This window comes from Grus americana, chromosome 4 (assembly GCF_028858705.1).
Source record: "Grus americana isolate bGruAme1 chromosome 4, bGruAme1.mat, whole genome shotgun sequence".
NCBI lineage: Eukaryota > Metazoa > Chordata > Aves > Gruiformes > Gruidae > Grus > Grus americana.
This window is the reverse complement of record NC_072855.1, coordinates 25,082,827-25,097,886: the sequence shown is the minus strand read 5'-3', so window position 1 is coordinate 25,097,886 and position 15,060 is coordinate 25,082,827. Positions and strand designations below refer to the sequence as shown.

Below are 15,060 nucleotides of genomic sequence, written 5' to 3'. Positions count from 1 at the left end.
GCAAGTCTTATAAAAATGAAGAGTACAGAGGACATTCTACACTCACATTTCCTCCTCTGAGCTATACCATACTTCTGAGGTGAAGCTAAATTAAGAGAGATGCTAATTAGTTGTCAGCAAAAACAACTGAAGGAACTGGTGAAACAAGGTTCTCAGTTGAGTATTTTCTCAGGATTAGAAGAATCAGCACCATGGGGAAACAGGAAACCTTCACCCAAGAGAACAAAACGAAACAATAAACACCAGCAATAAAAATTGCTTGCCAATGGCCAGTGACTGTTGACAGTGCTTCCCAGGACATTTGGTCTCATTAGCCTTTTGAGCTACAGTAAACAGTTTTAGCTCAAGGCAATTAAGGAGTTTCACAGTTAAGATTTTTAGGGAGATCCTTATTTCAGGTTCTCAAGGAAATGATGGGTTAATGTCCTTTTCTCAATGTTATCTATATGTATTTTTGTTCTAAGAAAGGAGGCACAGAAAAGTATCATTTGATATTGCTCAAAGTAACCAAGACAAATACATGAGCTGGTGGGTTGGGATTTTTTGTTTGTTTGTTCTTGGTTTGTGGCTTTGGGGGGAGTGGGTTGGGTTTTTTTTGTTTGTGGTTTTTGGTTGTTTGTGGGGTTTTTTTTTATATCGGCTCTCCACAGTCCTGCTATTTCTTGGCCCCTTTAGTTAATTTAGTCATTTGTCTTTAATGTCAGGCACAAAAGAATATTAATATGTTTCTGTGTTACCATGAACAAAGTAGAACAGAACTGAATGATTCAGGAGGGACAGAGTGAGCTGGATCACAGGTTCTTGGCAACTTGTCCCTCACACAATTTAAGTAGTGCTGCTGTCTGCTGCATAACAAGTTGCTTTGGAGCAACTGGCTCTAAAGAAAGTCATATGTCCATTTGTCTGAAAGAATTTTATTATTTAAAACAAAATTATGTAAATAGAAGCTCTACATTCAGTAGCAGAGCAGTTAAAGAGTTCCCTCTTGCATAAAAAGCTACCACCTTTGGTCTATATTGAATTATATTAATTATTTACACTATGGAGCTTCATATTTATGACATGGTAAAACAAACCCTACCCCAAACTATGTACAGATGCTAGCTCACCTCTTTTGTGCAAAATGCCCACTTGGTTCTCCACTTGAATTATGCCTCAGATATTTAAAAAAGTTGGGTGAAGAGGCCGAAGGATTAAGACGAGCTAGAGTAGGAGAACGCGCAAGTTGACCAGAAGAACTTTTAGGTTCACTGACAGATGCATTCAAACCGTTATAGTGGGATTCCAACCAGAGCAATGGAGTTGAGGTAGCACAAAGAACAAAACACAGTAAGAGAGGAGAGAAGAAAAAAAAAAAGTGAAATCCCTTCTCTAATCTTTGAAAGAGACCTGGCGTAAACAAATGAGCCATCTCCTATGTTTTTCACAGTGAATGCAGTAACTTCAGAGGCTGAACATTTTGACCTAATCAGCAAAGCCTCAAATACACACTTACAGGCTTCAGCAAGGCATTTCAGCGTATGACTAAATTTAAACGCCCAAAACACCATCACTAACACACCCCTTTCTTCTCCCTCAGATGTGCTTCCCCTTCGTTTCTATGATAAAGTCAGGCATATAACCAAGAGTTCTAATGGATGAGAAGTGAAATGCTACATGAAGAACTAAAACAATTTATGAATTGAGGTAAGCTGTTCAAAAACACTCATAAAACACACAAGACTTGTTAAAAGTCTATCATCCCAGTGATTTTTGAGAATTTTAAGTATGCTTTTCTTCTAAGTTTTCCATTTCCCCTGGTTTTTTACATTTGATATGAAAGGAAAGCAAGAGGGATTTATTTTTGGTTTGAGTTATGTGAGGGAGCAGGCATGCTCAAGTCTTACTAAAAATTACAAATAGAAATAACCAAGGAAATTAAAAATATACTTAATTTCTAGCTGCATTCCTATAGTAAGATAAGAACTGATTGAACAAGCAGCTACAAGCGTCAAGGCAACTCTCATGGAGATAACAGTCCAACACCACAAGTCCTAAACTGCACTACAAAAACATTCTAGTATTTTAGAATTAAAAAGGTTCAAATAAGGGACAAAAAGGCAACCCAGGTTATGTCTCATTTCAAATACTATAATTCTCTTTTTTGCACTGTCATTACTTATTTCAGGCATGGTCATTTACTGCCCTGCCTCCTGCAGGGAAAAATGAGCTGGAACACAGTTTTCCTACTAACTTGTGTAAATGAGCAGTTTTGGCAGCAAAACAGAAGTCTACAGACAGAAATGTTTCCATAGTAATTGGAAAAAGTCAGATAGGGGGAGGGAAGAAAACTGCCATAAAGTTAAGAGGAGACTTTAGAGATGTAGAGGCAGGCTTTTCAAGGAGGATAGCTTGAAGAATAGTAGCAGGAAGGTAAGCAGTAGCTTGTTTTTGTGAGTAAAATCTACATAGGCTCATTGAAAAGCTAGACAGGAGCCTCACCTCTATCAACAATTAGGCAATTTATGTCAATTTTGTGTGTTATTTTAAAGTCACACATGAATTCACCAACTAGTAAGGTTTTCAACATCACAAATGCCACTGGACTTTTCTCTATAAATAGACAACAAGAAGTGGCATTTATTTATACTGCTTGCAGATCTAAACAACAAAATTTAATGAATATTGTTTAAAAAATATAACTGAACCCCTTAGGAGCAATCCTATGTTGAGCTTACACTTAGTCTTGTGACGTATACTGTGGAACTACACATCTCAAGTTTTCTCTCCCCTGTGAGCACGCCGGGTTGGAAGTGTTTTTAAACAGACTACCTACAAACCTCCAAAGAGTAACACACTGCTGCTATACATTTCTTATCCGTTAAGAGGACATACCTGGTATGCAATTATCATCCCCAAATATGCCCCAACATACAAAATCATAGCCTGCTTTTAATAAGTCTTACTTTCTTTTGTGAGGAGTCTCTGTGCTCACTGAGTGATACCTCATAAGTTTCCTCTGCGGAACAGACGGCGATGTTTCAACAGGTCCCAGAGATTCCTGGCTTTCTGTTGGCAAATGACTCAGTGTGTTTGCTCGCCTCCGAAAGCTTTGCTGAGGTAACATAACAGACTGCTCAATAGGAGAATCATCTGCGTCGCTGGAGAGATCACCCACTGATCCACTGGTCTTGACAGCGTTTTCTGCAGGAAGTGTAGGAAGCCTGTCTTTCTCCTTTTCACACAGTGGTGGTTCCTAGCAGTGCAAAAAATAAGGTTATCAATATGTGGGTTTTAAAATTAATCTTTGAGGTTGCAGTCCCATGTCATTATTCACATCCCACAGAGACCTGCTTTAAACTTGCACATTTTTATCATGATAGCTCAAAGAAAGAACCTTTGATGTTTTATGTCTTTGTTATTAACCATTTAGGTCAACAAATCATAGTCTCCATTTTACAGAGAAAAAGTGATTTTGAAAGTAAATGTGTTTTACAGTGTGTTGAGTACAACTTGAAAAAAATGGGATCAGAACAAACAGGTGGGTCAGGTTTGGGTAACAGTGATAGCAATGAAAAGGGTGGCATTTCAGAGTACTGCATATTTAGCACCCCATCTAACAATATTCCTCTTGTCAGTCTAAAGATTCACACGAAGGGCTTTAATCCTATGACTTAGATACCTATTTCAGTCCAAAATCACCACGACAGTGGCTGATCCAAGAGGCTGCACAGGAATAAAGACACACAGGAATAAAGTATGGATCAGCAAGTGGCAGAACTCTTACAGGTAGGAAGAAAAAGACATATCTACTCCCCTTATGATACTGTTTTTATCATACTGTTTGGATGTTCTGGGGTTTATTTCTTTTCACACACAATCAGTTAGCTTGTCTACTCCCAAAAAATAGTCAAAACAAAATGCAAGATGTTAGAACAGAACAGTTATGTGAGCAGTTGGTAACCACATTTCACATCTGACTTGTTTCAGGGAATATTATCTGAAGTTTCTAAATATGTACATTCACTCCAGGCTTTACTTACTTTACTTGTGCTGCTTAAGGTACTGGACATGGAACTGTCCAAATCCACAGCACCAGAACTGTCCAGCGGACCTCTGGCTTTACTGCCCTGTAGAGATAATGCACACCAGTGGTTAAGATTATAATATATGGGGCATACTGAAGACATTTGTGTAGCATAGTCAGAATCTGTAATTTTCAATGACAGTATCAAATTTAATTTCCTAAAATGCCTAAGAATAGCCTTTGCCCCTATGAGAAATGGATGCTTCATTCAGGACAGTCTCCGACATTTTAAAGGATCCTTTGGAATTAAGGAATTCTCATGGGCCATGATGTGCTTTCCATGATACGTACATAATCACATATTGCACGCATGTACTATAACTACTCTTAAAAGTACCTTCTGTATTCCAAACAGGAAATTTTCACACTCGGAACTTCTTAACAAGATACAAAGAAACAAAAAGGCTGTCTACTACAAAGGACTTAAACCCATATAAATTTAATACACAGCACAACATAGTTGCTATTATCATTTCAATGCCTACAAATCAGAAAGTCTAAATATTTTTGTATAATCTGTTCAACAATATTTTTTATAACTTTTTCAACTAATGTTTTTATGTAGCCAAGAGAAATATCAAGAAACTTACTTATGGATTCTTATGTGCTAACACAACTATGGAACTTGTATTTTCCTAACCTTAAATGGTATCATTTTTTTGTGTTTTGAAGTTAAGGCTTATGTTCTCTTTGAACTGTTATTCCTGGTAAAATATAAAATGTTGTCATTGTCTACAGAAGTGACTTGTCTCCTTGAAGCTCAGACAAAATGTTTTGCCTCAGATCTGATCAAAATCAAGAATTTCCAGCAAAACAGCCATGACAGTGAAAATACGACGACTATATAGCTGTGCTCTAGAAATGCTGGCTGGGAAGTAATGAGGGAAGATACTCAACTAAAAGTCCTCCCTATATGCATAATTATAACAAGGACAACATGCTTTTCCCATCATTTGTTCCATGGGAACAGGTTAGATATGATGTCTGAAATAAGCTTTGAAAGCCTAGTTTTGTCACTACAAGTTGCGTGTCTATGAGCCAAGAAACTGTACTAGATCTTGCTTCAGTTTAACTGTTTGCTGATAAGAAATGAGAATGCCCAATTTTTGTTTCTCGTATTTGTTTTTTTGGCATTCTGTCACAACTCATTCTTTTTTTTAAAAAAAGGAGAAGGTGTGATTTTTTTAATCCTTTGTCAAGCAAGTCTTTCCAAGCTTCCTGTTATTTTCCTCAGACTTTTTCCATGCAGTGCAAAACAAAGAATATTTGTATGAGAAGACACTCTAACAGGTTTAAGTAGTGCTTAAATAGACATCTGATTTGTTTTCTTAACTGCTGCTGTATACTTTCAGTAGATATTTTCAGCCATCTGTTCCTGACATTTTCCCAACCTGTTTTCTTGGGGGAGCACTATCATTGTTTACAAAGAGTTTTATCTGATGTGATATTGCATAAATACCTTCATAGTCTTAGTGCCTTCTTCACACTCCTCGCCTTCAAATAATCTCTAGCATTTAGAAGTTCAGATGCCCCATTATTCATCAGTTCTGTGTCACTAATAAATACTGTCTCATTAGGAATGCTTAGTCAGTTCCCTAATAATTTCCTTCTACATAAAGAGAAGTGAACAATTATAATTACTTTTAAAATTTTCTAAATCTGAAAGAGAAATAAAACAATGGTCGCTTTTCATAAGTGCTCATGCTCAACTTAAATATTAATTTTTTGAAATGCATATATACACTATTTCTGATCTAGCAATTAGTTCACTTCTTCCAGGACTTAGTATTCTCTCTACCAAAGCCCTGCTTTGTTTTGTCTCCTTCTAACATGTACGCTCAAATATTTTTGTCATTGTGCCTTTAATAACCACTTGTCTACAACAAATAAAGATACCAAATATGACTTTGCTATCATTCAAATAAATAAAACAATGAAATTATGTTCAGAGGCAAGAAACATGAAGATACTTACACGTGATAAAATACTTTCAAATGATTCTGTCAGAGATCTTTTTGCTTTGTTCTTTAACATATCTAATCTGAATCTCGGAGCACTGCTGGGCACCTCATTTACAGCATTCTCAGCAGAGGGCTGTGAAGTCTGCAAGTGTTTAAAAACAGAAATGTGAAATACTCAACAGCATGGAGTAGAATCTCAGTGAACAGCCTGAAGACTTCTGTAACTTGAATCAATACTTTCTCCTGGTGTCCTTGGCTTTTCATGCCTTTTTCTCTACTGATACTTATACTGAAATTTAACAAAAACTATTCTAACATAAGACCAGGAAATCTTTTAAAGGAAACGTGTCGAATGTAGTAGCACGCTTCGGAAGAATTGCCATTTTGATAGGGATTTATGGCTGTGTTGACAAATTTTTGTTAACGCCAAAGTAAAATTGTACAAATTCTAAATGTTTAAGTGTAACAGATTAGAGATTTCTTATGGATTTACTCTTCTTCAGCCAAGAAATTAATCAAAATTGAGGAAGCTCATAATTAACAAGAACTCTCAAGTGTCTCCATTATATTAAAATGAGGCCTTCTAAGGGCCAGGAAGATGTACAACGATCTAACTCTTCTATATATTTCACCAGAAGAAACACTTCCACCTTAAAGCTAACAGGCTATTGAGAGTTTTGCTTGTTAAAAAAATATTTCAGTGCGTTTTTAGTGCTTGCAAAGACTAGTGTAATGAATACAAAAACAACGCTACAATGCAAATATTACCATCCAAACCTAACATCTGCAGCAGAAACCAGAGCACAGTTTTCAGTGTTATTTTAGGGGTTCATCTTGAGGCTGCCAGGCACCGTAGCCCTCTCTACCTGGCCCTAACATGGGAGATCTGAATGCTTGATCTCTATAACTATTAGTACATGGGCAGCTGAATAGCGCATCAGCACCATCACCAAATTGTCCTGTCTAGATATAATTTTAAAGTATCCTCTTTCCAGTACAACAAAGTTACAGGCTTCTGTATTTTCTTTTTACCTTCACTCATCTTATCCTCAAAGGGCAAATCAGATGCTGCCTGCTATTATGTTCTTATGAAAAGACATTTATTTTGAAGGTCATTTTTGTTAAATAAGATCCATGTACTAGTATTACATTTCAATTTTTTCCTCCAGATTTAAATATTAAAAAACCCCAATGTGATGAAAAGCATGAAAGTGAAAAGAAAAGAAGGGAACGGGGACATCAGGATGTCATAGGTTAATGATTGCCGAGACAAATAACCCCGCCAGAGTACATGTTCAAAGGTATCTGCTATTACACAGCTCTGGAGATAAATTATCAGAGCAAATATAAAATATTATGCTAAGACGAATCATAGAATCGTTTAGGTTGGAAAAGACCTTTAAGATCATCAAGTCCAACCATTAACCTAGCACTGCCAATGATGGGCTGAGGGCAAGTCGACTCTGTTCTTGGAGCACTGGCATCTTTGCAAGTGTCAGATTAACCAATTTTGGTTCCAGGAACTGAGCAAACAAGACTGCAGTAGGCCTTAGGAATTTTCAAATCACACTGACGACATATTATCTTGTTTCGTATATCCCTAACTTCCAAACCATTCGTGACTGACAACTATTTGATAATCAGCTGGCATTAAACCAAATAAAAATATTTCAGGTATCATGACAGAGGACCTCAGGCAATGCTTCTTCCTGTCATGCCATAACTACAATGCTTTTTTTCTGAAAAACACATTTCTGGTGAGATGCCCAAGACAAGAAATCAGAGAATGACATATGCAAAGATTTCTTCCTGCTTTCTTAGGGAGGTCAATAATTAGCCAGTAAGCCATAAAAGGAGAGATTAACAAAGTGAACCAATAGTAAATGAAGACTTGCTGCTATTTCCCCAATTTCTTCAGGGGTCTAATTACTCTCCATATATTCATTTCCTAGTTATATCACAAATAGCTAACAGCAGTCATCACAACGGAATTACTGGCCAGCAGTGGTGAGACAGCCAAGTTTTAAAAGGCTCAAGTAATTGGAACAGAAAGTTTCCAGTGAATGGGTGCTGATCCTCTTAAATACAGACCTCCTTGAGGTGTCTCAAGTTATTTAGTCACAAACCAAGGCATCCAAACTCATTAATCCCTTTTGAAAAAATCTTAACTGTGCTGTATAAATAGCCAGTTAAACAGCACTGATGGAATCTGATATAGAATGAAAGGGTAGCTCAGCTCTTTGGAAATGGATGACAGTCTCTGCTGCTGTTTCTGCAGCAATCCTCCTCAGCTACTCCTCCTTGAGGCCACTTCAAATAATGGTTTGCACACAAGAAATAACTTCCAGCTATCAAGTAAATGTAATAGTCTTTATCAAAGATCAAATCCAATGTGTTGTCAGGACACTGACACAGACAGCAGGATAGCAAATGCCACAGATTGGTTGAGAGCAATTACAAATTCATTATATATTATCTCACATGCGTTGAATTTTCATTGTAGTGAGAAGAAAGAAACAACCAAATTAGTCATCTACCTTGCTCGCATCTCTGTCTCCTAGGCCTGAAATCAGACTGTAGCAGGTACCTCAAAATCTGAGATAAGCCTGTTTTGGCACATGACAATCATAAGCAAAACCAGTGTTCACCACTGCCTACAGTTTGAAGTTCCAAAATGCCAGTGATGGAAATTTGCCTTTGGAAAGATATAAAAATGGAATGGAAGATTTTTTTTCCTGGATCCTCCTTATATCAACTACAACTGAGTAATTACTTACCTGTTTTGCTTCTCCAACATGAACATGGTCCTTCTGTTTTTCTTCATACATGTTTCTCAAAACAGAGATAACCAACTCATTCTCTTTTTGATCATTTCTTGGTCTTAATTTCTTTAATTAAAAACACCACAATCACAGTAATTACACATTTGTACAACAATTAGCACATATTTACTCTTTTCATTTTGTCACTGACGATACGTCGTTAGTGTAAGAACAAGTTTAACGTGGTTAAACCTACCACTCCAGTCCACCAGAGGACACCAGTGTCCCAGGCATAGCAGCAACACAGCCAGAAAAACACTTGGCCTCACTTCATACTTGACAATTTACATGAAAGATAAAGGATAACTGTAGAGGTATCAAATTGCCAAAAGCAAATAAAGATTTAAAAAAAAAAAAAATCCTAATTTGCTTCTAATTTAAAGAAAACCAAAATACTGTAGTTCTGAGTTTGTAGCACACATGAAATACTGTCTTGCAGTTATGATACACAGCCCTTCTAGAAATCCTTCTCATTGGACATTTCATTTTGGGGAAATTACACAGGTATTTTTAAAATTGGTGCACAAGGTGAACATATTTGTCTCTGCTGCATTCTATTTAGATCTGAATTATTGTAGGAGAAAATGTTTTTAAAACAATTTATTACAGAATTTAATCCCAGAAACCTAACTTTTGAAAAGCACATGCTGTTTTAAGTCTATTGATGTAATGCAGAGGATACAGTATGAATTAACTAACACCAGGGTAGCAACATCAGTTTATTAAAAATATCCTTAGAAAGACAGTTATCTAAAAATGCCAATCATGGTTACAACATGGAGCTGTAAGAATGCGACAACTAAAATTTCAGGCAGTCCAACTGAAAAAATCAGCTGAAAAAGACGTACTTTATCCTTGGTTTTACCAAGTCAATCGTTTGCAGACTCTCACCAGAAGCAATTAAGTTTTCTGTGAATACTAGAAGCTTTAGACCGTTAAAATGTGTGCAGAATACTAAAAGACAACAGTGCTAGCTGCTGTATACTAAGAAATCACTTAGCTCATGGAATCACTCCCACAGAGTAACTTCCAAATTTGGTACTGGATGATAAACTGCCACATGGAAACACACAAAGAGACTGAAATGACTCAAGAGAGGAAGGAAACATTATTTTTAAAGAAGTCTGAAATTTCCTAATCTTCAATAGTGTGCTAAGCCCAATGACGTTTCCTACAATGTTCATTGTCTGTCTTAAATCCAGCTCTACTTTCCTCTGTACTACAATGATTTCATTCAGAAGATAGAAAGTTAAACTTTTTTAGTTAGTTAGACAAACATTAAAATCTAGGATAAATTTTAGGCAGGAAATTTTCTGATCTGGGAACATTACAGCAATCTGTTTTGATCAAAGTAACAGTTGAATTTTCTCACAGTACGAGTTACCACCCTCACCCAAAAAAAAAGTGTGCAGTTTAACTCAGTGAGAAGTTAACATTTTCATGGAAAACAAGTAGTATTAGGGGAAGAAAGATTAGTAAAATAAACCATTTTCATAAGGCAAGTTTTTAACAGCTCTAGAAAATGAATGATTTTGAAATTAAAGCACAAAGTGATTAACAATCTATTAAATGAAGACAATGAGTAATTCACCAAAAATGAAAATAACTGGTGCTTCACACTGATGTTAGGGGGGAAAAAAAAAAAAAAGAAAAACCCAATTGTTTTAAAATCTTGTAGGAAACAAAGAGCTTACCTTAACCTCTTCAAAAACTGAGGCCTGCTCCTGGTTATTTAGTGTTGTTAGATGCTTTTGCAGTTCTAGTTTAGTCTTAGAAGGGTGTAAACCTAGCAAGAGGAACAAAAAAGAACACATCACAGGGTCAAATTTGTCAGAATTAATCAATCACATAAATATGTACACAATTTAAGACAAAGCTCATCAGTTATTTGAGCTGACCGATTGTACTGATTTCATAACAGGGCATTAGAAAGAACTCGAGGTTAATTTAAAGCTACTACTGAACTCATGTCTTTAAAATGAGGGACATGAACTCTACAACGAGGAGATTTACTGAGCACAGACCAGGATTATACTCTTAGCTGAAGAGGCCATTATCACACAAGATGAAATAAACCCACAATCTACTGCATTTTAGCAGACTGCTTTGTTGGTGTTTTATGCAGTACTGCTTGGATTTTGCTTGTGGTACAAATATAATTTCCACTGATTTTCTCCAATTTGTATGCCTTGGTCTCTTCTGAAAAAGAATAAATTTATTGCATGTTAGTGAAGTTCTTGCTTTGCCTCTTGCTGAAAACATTTACTGACAGTCTAAAGCAGACTACCCTCTTGTTCAGATTATTTTTTTCTCCTCTCATCCCAGATTAAATTCCTCTCCTCTATTTTCTGTGGAAAAACAGCAAATCTTTGACAGTATTCTGTACTTCAGTTTCTGATCATGGCATTTCTCCTTCAGAAGCAGACAATATGATTAACCAGATGGCATGATTAAAGGCATTAAGAAACATTTGCCTTTAAGAAATTTCTCAAAAATCATACCTAGCTGAAGCCCAAAATATAGTGAAAAAGTAGTTTTGGATGTTCTCCAGTTTCATCAAATTAATACTAGATAGGTTTTAGTCCAACAAACTACTGTCATGTGATCTGACAAGCTGCTGTTCCCCTTTCACCCCATTCATCACTTAAATGGACAAATTTGAAATTTGCTGAAATGCAATGAGGTTTCTTTTGTGTCTTGAACTTGTTTTCTGGGCAACATCTACAGTTCTAACTGCTGCATTTTCATGAAGGAGCATAGATCAACACCACAAACATGCAGATTAAAAGTTCACTGTTCGGTTCATGTTTAGTGATAGCATAATGCCAGTATCTAAGTGGATTCAATAGGACAGCAGGTCATGGCTATTGCAGCATATATTCTTGAGAAGCTCCTTGTCTACAGTCCTCTGCATTTATATGGCTAATAGAGCCAAGCTAACTGCAATTCAGTAATATTTAGACTCTTAATTAGTTTTCAAAAATTCAATTAAAATACAAGAAAGGAGCTTAATGTTTGTTAGAAAATTCTTTTTACCTTACTGATAACTTTACATTGCAGTCCTCTAAATAAAAAGACTGGCTTTCAACCCTCCATCCCAAGTCCCAAGCTCTTTTTAAGCATTCATTCCTTTAGAGTTTCATATGTAAGATTGTCCCTCAATAAAACTGTTAGAAAAAATACTCAACCAGAAAGTTCTTTAAACCTCACCTTCTATCTTTTCACAGAGTTTATGCAAGCTTTGCATAGGACATCCCTCACAGAGCTGGGATTGTGCCCTGGAAGTTTGTTGCACAGCAGCTACGGTGAAAGCCTGTTTCAATGTCATCATGATTTCATCAACCTGAAAAGAACAGAGTGCAAAAGAACAGAATTTCACTATTCCACTGAGTTTCTGTTTTCCTTAACACAAATGCAACAGTCTTTTAGAATGATACTGCTACTTGTTTGGGAATGTGCTTATGATTAAAAAGAAAAGCATGCCATTTCTGCACGTAAACACACAACCAAGACAAAACTCACTGTGCAGTCATATCTCTTCCAGGCCACCCAATTTTATTACTGTGGTCTAATAAAAGATCCTACCTCTATCTAGAAACCTTTTCTTGTCTGTCATAAAAAAAGTTTACTGCAGTTGTGATGCACTGGCCTGACATAGAGCACAGAAGTGTAGTTCTGATTTTTTTAACAGGTATACTATGAAAAAACCCTCTTCCAAAAAAAGAGGCATACAGTCTAACTTAGTTTGTGCAATGAAAGGATAAAGGGGACTAACTTCTGCTTTCGAAACAGATGAAAAGTTCCTTTGCAGAGTGCTACATTAACTACATTTTTGAAATAATTATATTTCTGACTGGAGCAGGATTTGAAGACATTCAGCAAAATACAGAGCATGGAGCAATAGAAATTGACTTTTAGGGCCTAATATTCTATTAGGCTCTTATTTTCTTTCACACTTACCAGTGCTTCATCTGTACACTGAAACACGTAGCAAACAAAGTGGAAGCCTCCATTTTCTGAAGACTCTCTGCAGATGAACCCAAAGTGATCCACATGTCTAATTCCCTAGCACAAAAACAACAGTAATGAAGTAGTCATATTGACTTTCAATGTTTTATACCTGTATTTTTTCCAGTAACAAAAGCACGAAAGGCCAAACAGCATTACAGATCGGTCACATATCTCTGTTCAGCTACATTAAAGTCATCTGGCCATTAAAAATCTATTCTGTTATAGAACCTATTACTTCATGAATCTCTTAAATTTTGTTTAAGTCAGACGTTGTTTGATGGTTTTGTTTGGGTTTTTTTAATGACTGAATTATAATAGATCCATTGGAAAACATTTACAGGGATGAAGAAATACTATTCAAGATGTATTTTACTCAATATTGGAAATAGCAGGGAAAAAAGCTCACTCTGTTTTTGTTCCCTTTTGCTTTAGTGGTCAACAATTGCTTTACATCTGTAAGAGCAAATCAAAGCAATAGTGAAAAACGGATAAACATTTTGTTTTTCATCTAAAGAAAAGCTTGGCTATTTAAAAAATTAAAATGGTTAAATGTATTGCTTAAAGATCATTGCTTAAAGATCACTCGTGGAAGCACTTATTTCTCCTAAAAGGAATGCAAATTCAGGCACAATCTACTTGCAACAGTAGATAAACAGTACATCCTGGTAAAATGCTAAGAAGGTTTTTTAATTGCTGGGAATTCTTTTCTTTTACAAAAAGACTTTCAGATGAGTACAGTTAGGTGACCCCAGTGCATGTCTCCTCAGTGCACCATTCTTGGTCAAAAACCCCCCAAAATTATGATGATGTACAGTGGTAAAGCCTGTTTATAGAAATTCAGTTACAATCAGCACCATTTTACTACCCTCTAGCTGTCCTGGCACAACAATATTAAAGTCGCATAAAGAGAGGCAATAAACTGTTGCATCAAAAATCATAATGATGAATCACAGTAAATCAGAATTGTCAGTGAAATTTAAACAAGCAGGACTTTTTTTGTTGGTTTTTTTTTTTTTTTGCTTTTCCTTATTAACACAGCAAGAATCACTGAATATTCTATTTGTCTTTTTATCATGAAGAAAACATTAAAAAAAAGCATTTAAAAAGCATAAAAAGTGAATACTTCTATAAAACAGAATGGTCAGGTGTCCCAAAAAAAACATGTTACAGCATCAGATATCCTTAAGCAATCCAAACAATGTTGTTTTATAGTTCGAAATACTAACAATAATCCTTCAGAGCATGCTAGCTGAATGAAAGAAAATAATTTAATGTATATGGAGATAGCTGGTTTGGTGGAGTGTGACAATTAGTCATAGATAATGAAGGCTTTATTACACTAACAGCAGGCACTAATACACCATGAGAACAGAAAGATCAGAAGGACACTCAAATGATGTAAAGCCTGCAGCTTCTCCAACTTTAGCTCCATTAGATGTCCAAGGCTAAGCATTTTAGAAGGTGGCTACATGATAAAGCAAGAACAGGCTGATGCAACTCACAGACTCTCTCCCTCCATCATCCACATCAGAGGCGTGCATAGAACGTGCTGAGCCCCCTCAATAAGCCCTCCGCCCACTTTTCTTCTTCTGAAAGTCCATTTCTTCTCCTGACAACCCAACTGCTATGGTGGAGGGAGCCCCGCTGGGATCATGGCCCTGTTCACTAAACTGCAAGGTACCAGGAGCTGGCAAACACTCTAGCTGTTTCAGATTAGCCAAGTCAGATACTGCCTCAGGACCACATACTTCTTTCTGCCATTATAATATCTTAATGATGGATTGGGTATTCTGGAAATTAAGTACTGATTCTGATCTCCCTTATAATTTAAAGAAGATTATTGACATTCTCGTATGATCAAGATAAATCCATAAGATCATTCTGTCAAGTCTTCTGAAATGTGTATACTTGGGGGAAAAGGCCTCTGTATCCCAATACCAGTATTTGCCCAACTGACATAACATCTGCCTAGCAACGTATTCTTCAGACAGGAGGGGAGAATTCAATGAGAATCTCACTTCTGCTCTGAGGAGCACAACTGTCTGCTGACCTTCAGGACAAGTCACAAAGTCTACCTAACTAGCTCCTGCCTAAGAGATAGCCTAAGGGAACATGGGGACAAAGATTTTTCTGTGATCCAGGAGTTGTCTTCAAAGCTCTTGACCTGACAGCATGCAAACTACTTGTGTTTACTCTGAAA

At 36.5% G+C, this 15,060-nt stretch overlaps 1 protein-coding gene across 11 annotated transcripts in view; it reads right to left on the bottom strand.

Moving 5' to 3' along the window:
- Window positions 1-15,060, bottom strand: part of TBC1D1 (TBC1 domain family member 1) — a 115,258-nt gene that overhangs the window by 41,214 nt on the left and 58,984 nt on the right. For 7 of the 11 annotated variants that reach the window (XM_054823415.1, XM_054823416.1, XM_054823418.1 and 4 more), the window contains 8 exons: window positions 12,810-12,914; window positions 12,060-12,192; window positions 10,544-10,635; window positions 8,805-8,915; window positions 6,041-6,169; window positions 4,023-4,109; window positions 2,946-3,235; window positions 1,110-1,250 (listed from right to left, as the gene is read on the bottom strand). In XM_054823415.1, coding sequence (XP_054679390.1) covers window positions 1,110-1,250; window positions 2,946-3,235; window positions 4,023-4,109; window positions 6,041-6,169; window positions 8,805-8,915; window positions 10,544-10,635; window positions 12,060-12,192; window positions 12,810-12,914 — 1,088 coding nt within the window. The remainder of the gene's footprint in view (window positions 1-1,109; window positions 1,251-2,945; window positions 3,236-4,022; window positions 4,110-6,040; window positions 6,170-8,804; window positions 8,916-10,543; window positions 10,636-12,059; window positions 12,193-12,809; window positions 12,915-15,060) is intronic. The other 4 variants (XM_054823422.1, XM_054823425.1, XM_054823420.1 and 1 more) reach the window with 3 other exon arrangements.